The sequence below is a fragment of the Monopterus albus genome, unplaced genomic scaffold (assembly GCF_001952655.1).
Source record: "Monopterus albus unplaced genomic scaffold, M_albus_1.0 scaffold6.1, whole genome shotgun sequence".
NCBI lineage: Eukaryota > Metazoa > Chordata > Actinopteri > Synbranchiformes > Synbranchidae > Monopterus > Monopterus albus.
The window spans coordinates 4,832,431-4,844,151 of NW_018127886.1; the positions used below are offsets into that span (position 1 = coordinate 4,832,431).

The 11,721-nt window shown below is 43.2% G+C and overlaps 1 protein-coding gene across 1 annotated transcript in view; it reads left to right on the forward strand.

Annotated features, from left to right (window-relative positions):
* casz1 (castor zinc finger 1) overlaps positions 1–11,721 on the forward strand; it is a 78,129-nt gene that overhangs the window by 61,436 nt on the left and 4,972 nt on the right. Inside the window, 9 exon segments of the mRNA XM_020615554.1 lie at positions 2,108–2,936; positions 2,939–2,966; positions 6,310–6,442; positions 6,800–6,863; positions 7,803–7,966; positions 8,311–8,433; positions 8,541–8,861; positions 8,970–9,168; positions 9,966–10,137. Coding sequence (XP_020471210.1) covers positions 2,108–2,936; positions 2,939–2,966; positions 6,310–6,442; positions 6,800–6,863; positions 7,803–7,966; positions 8,311–8,433; positions 8,541–8,861; positions 8,970–9,168; positions 9,966–10,137 — 2,033 coding nt within the window.

The window sequence follows — 11,721 nt, forward strand, 5'->3', positions numbered from 1 at the left end:
ATTGTGGGTGTGGTGTATGAATGTTAACACCTTGTATTAATTCTTTAGTATGTTACTTGTGTGGTGTAGAAGATAATTATTTAAGAATGTAATTATGTAAGAATGTTAACACTCTGTTATAATTTTTTTAGTATATTACTTGTGTGGTGTAGAAGAGAATTATTTATGTAGAGATACTGCTTGTAAACCAATGATGGTAAGATGATGTCATGGGGTAGGACTGGATAAGTCTGACTTCTTCCTACTCCATTCAAGCATGTACTAGGTATAAGCAAATTGATATTGGATTATGTGTATGTGTGTTGTCATATCAACTGTTTTTACATGCTTGAAGGAATAAATCAAATCAAATCAAATCAAATCAAACTTTATTCTTTCTTCAAAATAAACACTCCAACTCTGACGCCTGCAATACATTCCAAAATAACATTGGGACAGTAAAGCATTTACGACGGCGCAATTTGCATTTCAAAATGTGCCAGACATTCTCTATTGGGGACAGGTCGGGACTGCAGGCAGGCCAGTCCAGCACTGGCACCCGTTTCCTCCACAGCCAGGCCTTGGTAACGTGCGCAGTATGAGGTTTTTGCATTGTATTGTTAAAATATACATGAGTGTCCCCCGGTAGAGATGTTGTCTTGAAGGCAGCATTGATTGCTATATATTTTTCAGCATTAATGGAGCCATCACATAAGTGTAAGTTACCTATGCCAAGGGCAATGACATGACTCCATGACAGAGCCTGGCTTTTGGACTTGTTGCTGGTAACACTGTGGATGGTCCTTGTCATCTTTGTTCTGGAACACACAGCATCCATTCCTTCCAAAAAAAGACCTGAAACACTGGTTCATCTGTCCATAGTACACGTTCCCACTGTGTGATGGTCCATCCCAGTAGCATCTGAGCACAGAGCAGTCGATGGTGCTTCTGGACACTGGTGGCATAGGGCTTCCTTTTGGCACAGTACAGTTTTAACCGGCATTTCTTTCATTCTTTCTATAGATGTAACTACGCATTGTACTGCCTGACACAGGTGTGCCAAACTAATCCTTAGCCCATGTGGTTATATTGCTTGTAGAAGAGTGACGATTCTTGATGCAGTGACGTCTGAGAGATCAGACAATATGGTCATCCAGCTTAGGCTTGTGCCCTTGTCCTTTATGCACTGAAATCCCTCAAGATTCCTTGAATCTCTTAATGATATGCTGCACCGTAGAGGGTGACATATCCAAATCCCTTCCTACTTTCTTTGAGGAACATTGTTTTTAAATATTTCAATGCTTTTCTCATACGTATGTTGGCAAACTGGCGGTCCTCGGCCCATCTTTGCTCCTAAAGGGCTCAGCCTTTCTTGGATGCCACTTTTGTACCAAATCATGATTGAAATCACCTGTTGACATCACCTGTTTCAGATAGAATCATCATTTCATTGTTTTACCTCTTTACTAGCCCTGAAATGCAAATGTCCCAACTTTTGTTGAAATGTGTTGCAGGATCACAATTGAAGTGAGTGTTTATTTGGAACAAAGAATAAAGTTGACGAGGTATCACATCTAATAATGTGCTGCTGTAGTGTTTTCAGTGTAATCCAGGACACAGATAATTTATAAATCATTATTTTCAGTTTTAATGTTGATTTTACATACTTTTACTAATTTGGGGGTGTACATTTGAACACATAGCAGTTTAAATAAAAGACAAGAGACAAAATATTAGCAGCAGAAAAAAAAGACTATTTAAAAGCAAATGATAGGCAGCACACAACAACAGTTTCCTATTAGTTTTTCGGAACAATACTGAGATTCATAAGTTTGCATCAAGCTCTCATTTTGAAGACCGTGCACCACAGAGCCAATGGACATATAGTAGATTTATCAACCTCAGTCCATGGAATGTGTCTCTCTGGTGAAGGTTGCAGGTGGCGACGTGTCAATGACCTGCTGCTGTGTCACTGGACATGCTTCAGTTAGCATTCCTCCATTATGAAGTGTTTGAATCATGTGAACCCTCTCCATGGCTGCCAACTGTACTGAGGTACTGAGGAGGCTTTGTAACAGAGCATCTTATCTAATCATGTTTTCCCTTTATGCTCCATTTTTTTTCTCAGGCGCCCAGGCTGCACATTCACATTCAAGAACAAGTGTGACATTGAGAAGCACAAGAGCTACCACATCAAGGATGATGCCTATGCCAAAGATGGCTTCAAGAAGTTCTACAAGTACGAGGAGTGCAAGTACGAGGGCTGCGTGTACAGCAAAGCCACCAACCACTTCCACTGCATCCGCTCAGGCTGCGGATTCACCTTTACCTCCACCAGCCAGATGACTTCCCACAAGCGCAAACACGAGCGCCGGCATATTCGGTCTTCTGGTGTTATGGGCCTCTCCTCCACCTTCCTGGTGCCAAAGGACGAGCCAGAGGAATCGAGCAACGATGACCTGATAGACTTCTCCGCCATCAGCAGCAAGAACTCCAGCCTGAGTGCCTCGCCTACGACCCAGCAGTCCACCACTGTACCGCACCTGTTGGCCACACCCACCACAGTGGTCTCCTCCTCTACATCAGGCCATGCCCTCAAGCCTACACCCTCAATGTCCAGTGCAGGCCAGCGTATGTCTAGCCTGCTGTCCCAGGCCCTGCCCAGCAACATGCCGGTGGCCCTTGCTCTTTCCAACAACACCCTGGGCGCTTCCAACCCATTCTTCTCCCTCATGCCCAGGCTGCCCCTCCAACCACCTGCTCCAGCTGCTAGCCTGATTTCAGCTGTATCCTCTGGGGCCCACTCAATGTCCACCAACTCACTGACACAAGGTTGCTCCACAGCTGGGGCAGATGGAGCCATGGCATCTACCCCGACCTCCTTCGCGACCTCCTCCATCATGGAGAAGATCTCAGCAAGCAAAGGTCTGATATCACCCATGATGGCCAGACTGGCAGCTGTAAGCCCTCCAACAACCCAGACACAGGTCAGTCATTTCACATACATCATTATTATACATACTTTAGATAATAATCATTTTTGCCCAGTGAGTCATAATATTTTGATAATGAAATACTTATATAGCTCATAAATTAAGCTGTAATATTTTCTGTGTAAAAAAAATTATTTACATGAATTTAAAGACAGCTATTAATCAAAAAACAACAAATTAATTGATAACCCAGCTCTGTTAATAATTAATTTTCCCCTTGATTGATGCTGTAACCAGTTTAATGCATTGAAAATTGGTAGTGAATGGTATAGCTGTGCTTGTTCAGTACAAAAGTATTAAACTACTTGTCAAAAATAACCTTCTGAGCTGTGTCAGATTATACTTAGTATATTTCACAGAATATACTGCATGTATAGTGAAAGCCACATCCTTCTTTCTGTGTGTGGACACTCTACAGCTAGAGCCAAGCGAGTGCACTCAGAGGTCATTTTTATCACTATCCCACATGGAGAGAAAGGCAGAAAAACCGACGCTTTCAGGCTTAAAGGGACATACCGGAGGCATGGTCCTCTACTCTGGGCTTGTTATTGTGTTGATCGTTTGTTAGATACCCACAATCCATTTGGAGATAAATGCGCTGACAGGGGAGAGTACAGCCTGTAAAAGTCTCTTATGATGTTCAGAGTGGGGGCTCCTGGGGCTTGTGTCGAACATGTTTCCTCATCATTGGCCTCTTATCTATGTCTGCGCCCGTTCCAAGCAAATGGAGGTGGAATGAAATTAAGTTCAGAAATTGCGAGAACAAAAAAAATGTTTTTTTTTTGTTTCCTCTATGCAAACTGATAAAAAAACAGAAATCACTCAGGCAGAAATGACTCAGTGCACCAGAGCTGAAAAAGCAGCTTTTTTTTCACTGATACAAGGACTCAGACACACTTGCATGCATCGGCAAAGACACTTTTTGAATTTCTAGAAACCTTCTGTTTCCACAAATACACATCATTATCTATTTAGCATAAACACAATTCACATAAATTTTGGAGGTAATTGCCTTGTCTCTGTTTATCATATTGCTCTAAACCAAACTTCTGAAAATAAAAATGAAGTATTAAACTGATAATGCACCGCAGAGAGTAGTCTTGCATTCGGTAGCAGAGGGGCCTCCTGTGCTGAGCCTGAGCAGGTGGGTTGTGGATTGTAAATGTGGCTGCAAGGGGGAGCATCTCTGGATGTTGGGACTGGGAAGGATTACAATTCCTGTTGGTGTTCCTGGAGCAGGACAGGCCTTGGGAGAGAGCTGGGGCAGCTGCTCCAGGGAGCTGAGCTGAGCCCAGGCTGTCAGGCTGAGCTCCACCTCTGGGCTTCCAGCAGGTAGTCTGATCACTAGGAAGGCCCCCACTGAAGGTGGGGCTTCCACAGATGGTGCATTCCCCACCCCTCTCTTTCACTCATTGAGAGGCTGCCGCTCAGATCTCACAACAAAACTGCCTTGAAACAAGTTGGCCCATCTCAATTGCATACTTTATCATAAAAGTTCACTGCAGATGCAGGATGGAGGGACAAGGGTTAGCTGTGGTTTTGTTTCTCTTATTTGCTATTTAAAATGTGTGAACAGGACATTTGGGGCTAAAATGAGGAGGATGTGGTTTGTGCTTCGCTGTCAAAAAAGGTGTGAGAAAAGTCATAGTGTTTGTGAAGGTTTTTCACAGTACTAATGTTTTTATGGGGTTGTGAAACTGCAACTGCTGTGGTGAGTTGTGCATTTTTCCTGTTTCTGCCTTCAGTTTATTTTTTTTATTAGTGTTCCGCTCTAATTTACCCCTAAGTGTTTTTCCCAGAGATTCAAACATCTGAAGGGTTTACTAATTAGACACACAGTACAAATGATCTTTCACAAGCTCTGTATCTTATCCGGAGTAATTACATGGTGGTACATTATTCCTGGATAATTTCCAGAAAGAAGCTGCTTTGAGTCAAACTCATTTGTTCTCCCTCTTTGGGAAATGGCTAGAAAAAATAACTTCATGATGTGCAACAGAATAAGAGACTGTTGCACTATAATCTACCTTAAACAGTCAGCTTATCCTCTGATATAGTGGTGATCATGTATAGATCATATACTTTAGTGAGTGGCTGCTCTTGATATTATGTACTCTCATTTGGTCTGAGAGTTGATTTAATTGCCAGTGACAAGGCTGGATCTGTCTGGCTAGCTAATTTTGGGTGTACTCTTATCAAGTAGGGGGAGGGAAGGAATGGAGACTTTGTAAGCATTCGGTGATGCAGAATAGTTTGACTGGTGTTTTCCTTTAGCCCCACCTCGGCCCCAGCCACAGCCATTGTCAAGCTGAACTGACATTGACAAGGCCCAAGACTGGCATTTCCACTCCTGTTCTGCCTGATATGTCTCTGGGTCATCTTGTATTGGGGGGAACTCTGGTCAGTTCCCCCCTTATGTAGGCTGATCTTGTTTTCTCCCCTAGTGAGAAAAAGGAGAAGGGCCTCACTAGGCTGAGGGCCAAGGGCACACACTTGGTTGCTCATGACCTTGCCTGTCACAACCCCTCAGCACCAGCCTCGATTCCTGAACAACAGATTCCTCACCAAACCAATCAGAGCCTCTGGTGTCTTTCAGTGTCTGAGAGGCTACACCAGGGCCCTCATGCCTCCTGCTCATATAGTTTTTTTTTATTTAATAAAACCCCGCTCATTGTCTACCAAAAGCCCAGTGCTCCCTGAATAGCCCCAGGACATATTTATATTTCAGTCCCTTGAGGATCGGGGGTGGGGCAGAATTCACCTTCCTGTCAGCATTTTTACCCCACATCATCACCCGGTCTTTATTTATTTCATTTCGGCGCTCCTGTCCTTGCTCACAGCATCCACTGAATACCTATTTGGAGGAAAATGTGATCGAGAGGTCACGCTATTTGAACCAATCTGATTGGCTGTCAGCTCCAATCTGACCGACATAGCACCCCTGTTCCTTGTGGGTACGCTCAGTAGCATTGGCTGCCGTGCGTTGTCAAGCCAACGCGGAGCCTGTGAAGGTGGGTAGGGAGGGGGGTGGCCAATCTGAGACTGCCACTTTCCCTCAGCATTAGCATCTCACTTAATGACTAGTTAAGAGGCAGCCTGGCAAATGAGTTGTGACAAGTGCTGCAGAAAAAGGAGTCTTTTTCCCTCATATCTCTCGCCTCTCAATCATCATTTAAAAGGCTTGATGGCCTGACATAATTTTGCAATAATTATCACTCGGAGTATTCTTTTCAGGCCAGGACAGAAGTCAGATTGGATCTCATCATGGGGTAATAATGCTGACCAACAATAACTTTGTTGTCTCTAATCTCATCTGCATCTCTGGGTTGATCCTCAGGGAATGGGCAGCCGGGTTCAGCCAGCCAGTTCAATCTGGTTCAAGTGAAGCAGGAGCCAGTGGATGGCAACTCTGGGGCCTCCCAAGACTCCACACAGGAGCACAGCCTGGACCTGAGCAAGAAAGACCACAGGTACACAGCTGCGTGATACACAGAGGGCTATAATTCACAAAATACATCAACAATGAATTAGGTTTCTCTGATTGATTTCTACATTCTTATCCACAATTATTTATATCAAAATATCTCATTTATATACATGTGCATACAATTAAAAAAAAAATCCTCAACATATTTCTCAGTTTTTGTTTCAGAATGATGTTTACATAAACCTTCAACTCCATTTCCCCTCACTCACAGTAGATCTTATTTCTTAAGAAGACAGCATTTTTCTTCTTCATTATACAGGCACACCTAGTGTGATAAATAGTAATATTTACAGTTCTCATGCAAATCTTGACTAAACATTGTTCATTTTCCTTGTTCTAGTAATGAATCAAACGGACACCCTGTACCAGGGAATACATCTCTTTTATCCTCGCTTATGAATAAGGTAAGATCCATCCATCAAACGCCTTTCATCCCAAGAAAAATGAGTGGGACACAGAGGGGCCTGTTTGTTTTTTAATGTTTCACCGCTAATAAGATGAGTTTGTATCATTTAAATTTTCCAGCCATTTTTCATACCGTGTAATTTTCACCGCACCTTTCACGAATTAATATAATGAAGCAGTAGCTAGCTGCCATGCCAGATATATAGAGATGTTTGTTTTTTGATGAGCTGTTTTCAACTCACCGTCCATTTTTTCTCCTCCTTTATACTTTTTCTTTCCCCGCCTCACTCTACTTTTATTTATGGGGTTATTATAAATTATTTGATTAAAAAGTCAGGCAAGAAAAAAAAAAAACAGGAAGGGACTGCCCTCATTTTCTTTAACCAAGTGTAAATGTTAGTATACGGAAATTTAAATGTATGGGGCTTTTTGTTGTGAAAATTGGAATGGACATAGTCTTTATCATATATCTTATCTGAGTGATGCAAATGTGCCAAGTGGTTTCCATTATATTGATGATGTAATGACAGATCAGCTTCCATTATTTTTTCCCTCCCCTTCACCTCTGCACACAGACACAGTGTTTTTTTAACCTCTTCCAGGGGGAGCTCAGCTTCAGATTTGCTCTCCTCACAGCAGTTATTAAACCCAGGCAGTGGAGGAGTGTGTCCTAAAGCTCTTTGTATCATGTCAGCTTTTGGGGGTTTCACTCGAGCCATCACATCACATAAAAAGGGTTAACAGTTGTTCCCAGAGAATGCTTGGCCTGCACTCAAGCAGAAGCCTGGATGTTTGTGAATCTGGCTGTGCTTTTTTGCGTCGCCAAATCACTGTGTATGTGTTAACTCTTGCACTGTCGCCAACATATGCAAGTGGCCCAGCATACGTATGCTCAGCTAACCCAGTGGCTGGTGGTTTATGTGCTCTGGGTTCTGTAGATGTCACAAGTGAACCCTGCCCTGTTCAACGCCATGAAGTTGAAGACAGAGCTGGAGCCAGGCCAAGGCAGCGACACCTCGGAGGCAGGACAGTATCTGAACAGAGTGCTGAAGAGGCCTCTTCCAGAAAAACCCACTGAAATCTGGAGGACATACCTCCGCAGGTATATACACACAGGAAGTACAGAGTCACTGGAGTCGGATTCATTTAGTTAGACTTAACCCATTCATTTCGATAGTGAGAAAAACATCACAGTGTTTAAAAGTACTTTACCTAGCGTACAAGGCCTTTTTCTGAAAGTACTATTCCTCATATACTGTACTGCTGGAAACCCCCTGAAACAGAAAGAATCTTCTTTTTTGTCTTGCAGGAATATGACATGACTTACAGTACAATGGATGTACAAGCATGTACTGTCAGATGAAGGGTTCAGCCACTTGTCTTTAGCTGTTTGTTTTTAAACTGCGAAGGGAGTAAATTTACAGTCTTCTTTTTGTTTATGTAAAGGTTTGACACAGACGACTTCTGTGAGGCTCAGTGTGACTTCCTTCAGAAAGTGCACTTTCACTGTGTGGTAGAGGACTGTGGTGCACTCTTCAGCACAGTGGATGGGGCCATAAAACATGCTAAGTGAGTGTCACTCTGGTTTATAATCAGAAAATATACCCTTACTTTTTATATTTTACTTTTCAGCTTTATTGATCCACATAAAAATGGCTTTCCATCTTGTTGTTTAGCTTTCACCTCCGAGCCACCTTGAAAGTGAAGCCGGAGCCTCAGTTCGGTGAGGGCAAGGACTCCGGTGAGGGAACACTGCTGCAGCCTGCTGCCCCGGTATCAGTGGCCAACAACGCCTCCATGGATGTGGCACACCTCACCTCCTCTGGTGGCTACAGCTCTCCTCCTTCCTCCTTGCTGGCCTGGAAGCAGCTGACTGGCAGCATCCCTCAGATGTCAGCCTCGATGCCCAACCTGCCGTCTAACTCCCCTCTGGCCACAACCTCTCTGGAGAATGCTAAGCCACAGGTCAAACCAGGTTTCCTGCAATTCCAGGAAAAGTATGAAGAACCTTTGTATCTTATGACATGACAGCATACAGTACAGTATGTTTTCCTCTTTTTTGGCAAGTGTTGATTAAACCGTATTTTCCTTTGTTATTCATTCAGCGACCCCTGTTTGGCCACTGACTGTAAGTACTCAAACAAGTTCCATTTCCACTGCTTGTTTGGGAACTGCAAGTATGTGTGCAAGACCTCCGGCAAAGCCGAATCCCACTGTTTGGACCACATCAACCCCAACAACAACCTGGTCAACGTCCGTGACCAGTTCTCCTACTACTCTCTCCAGTGTCTCTGTCCCAACCAGGTGAGTGTGACTCGATAACGTAGCCAAGAGCTGAATCACCTACTGTCATCTCCCAGAGATTTCTAAGTGTGAAGTATGCTATCTATTAGACCAGTATTTCAGGTTATTTGACTCAAGGCTTTCACAACCGCTGCTCCCTGTCTTCCATCTCTGCCGAAAAAGACAGTCTACTCATCCCAGTAATGCCTGTTTATATGTCAATGATGTCATTTTGACTGCCGCATTCTCCTCTCAGAAAAGGCCAATTTAGCTGATATTACCCAATAAATCATTGTCACTTGCACAGTAAACAAGGCTGTCTGGAATAGGGCAAAAATCAGGGGAATGCTTTGCAAATGAAACCTAAATGGCAGCCCCTGCCTGCTCTCATGAGCCCATATTTGGAAAACCATTTAAATGAATTCATTAATGTGTCGAAAATCACCCATCTCAGAAAAAAAGTCCCTCCTCCCTCCCTCTTTCTCCTCCCCTCCTCCCCTTAGTCTCCATCTACTGAACTGAGCAGATCTTATTTGGCCCTGTCCTTTGGGATCTGGGCCTCACAAACAGATGGTGGTGTACAGACATGTTAGAGGGGAGGGGTGTTTGTGGGAAGCCTGGAAAGAAAAGTAATTGTACTTAGAAATGTGTGATGTTCCAAATGACCAGTAAGGAAAAGACTGAGGTGTTGATTGTGTTTTTGGAGAAACTGTGTAGAGTTCACTTTAAGGTTGCACACAGGATCAAATAATATTAACTTGACTTTCAAACATTTGCCACATTTAACTCCTGAAATTGAAAACGTGTCTCCACTGCAGCACTGCGAGTTCCGAATGAGGGGCCACTATCACTGTCTGCGGCATGGCTGCTTCTTTGTGACTAACATCACCACCAAGCTGCCGTGGCACATCAAGAAGCATGAGAAGGCTGAGCGCCGTGCCGCCAACGGCTTCAAATATTTCACCAAGAGAGAGGAGTGTGGGAGGCTGGGTAAGAAAAATGCTTCCTGTATATGTTTTGGCCTTCTGTCTCTCTCTTGTACCTTTTTGTCTGTTCTTCCTGTTCCATACATCACCCACAAGCCCTCCGTGTCAGCGTAAACACTGCAGCTTTTGATAATCAATTGCCAGGAGAGACGTGTGGACTAAAGGTGTTAAATTGAGAAAGATGTAGATTGATTTTTGGTGGCTGATGCAAAAGGATATTCTCGTGTTTACAAAGCGAGAGAGACCTGTGTTGGCAAACAGTGTCGTGCTGTGCGAGTGGTTTAAGAGGCATGAAACAAGCCTGCCTCATAGGTTTTGTTGCCGTGTTTTGCATATTCACAATGGCACCTCAAGTCCCAGAGGTAGTCTTGCTTGTACTATATGAGCAATAATGTCAAAGAGGGCAATCACATCCAGGTTGTTTTCTTCTTCTTTTTGCCCCTGTCAGAAATGAGCAATTAGGTTTGTGTTTGTTAATTATCCGGCTTGTCTGGTTTAGCCTGTTTGTGTTCTGAAGCTGCGCCTCAGAGCCGCCGCTGCCATGCACAGAAAAGAATTAAAAGTGATCTGTTTTTTTCAGGCGGTTACACAAGCTTTTCAGAACGCAGAAACAAAGCAAACAAAAACAGGCCCTAAACAGCTGTTTTTTGTCCCCAGCCTGATCTGCCAACTGAGAAACCAGAAAGGATTACCATCACTAGCACTCCAGTCATAAAGAATTGATGGGCTGCCAGTATCCATGGCAGCAACATTAAACTGAACACCGCTGATGATGTTACCTGGCTTCTGTCTCACAAAAGGCCCTTCATGTCACGGGGGTTACTGTTATTTGCTCAACTTTGCGTGCGTAAAACATTGTGTGTGCAAAAGCTATTTGATGCCACAGATGTGTTGTGCTCTTAAACTGGGTGCCATGGTTACTGACACGCTAGCACCTGCCCAGTATGTTACTCTTTCAATTATTTCTGCCTGCTTTTACATAATGGTATTTGATTAACAGGCACAAAACGGAGCATTCATTTAATTTGAAACCATAAAGCAATTAGAGCTAGACCAGTTAAAACACAAGAAAAGAACAGAAGAATATGAAGCAGACAGCAGTACAGTGGAGAACAAAAGGGAAAATGACAATAGAGATACTTTGAAAAATGAATTTAATATGTTAATAATTGTATATTTACTTTGGTTTGCAGGGGTGTGTGCATTATTGGCCCACAGAAAATGAGAATTTATTTATGTAAATTCCTAATTGAATAAAGCATGTCAGTGTAATAAAAGAGCTCCACAGGTTTAGTGCACAGAAGCCCTGACTTGCTCAGTGTGACACCAGAGTGATCTAATATTCCTCCTACATGTACACTCCGAAACACTTTGAAACCCGATCCCTCTTTTGTCAGGGCTATATCATGAAATTAAAAAAAATCTAAAAATATTTCACTTTGTGTTTGATCTAATCAGAACGCAGTCCCACTTAAAATATCGCATTTAGCGCCATAGCTGTTCTCAGACACCTCACAATGAGCCAATGTATCTGCAAATGAGGAGTTTACAGCGGCTACTGTTTTCTTTTGGCAGGATGTAAATACAA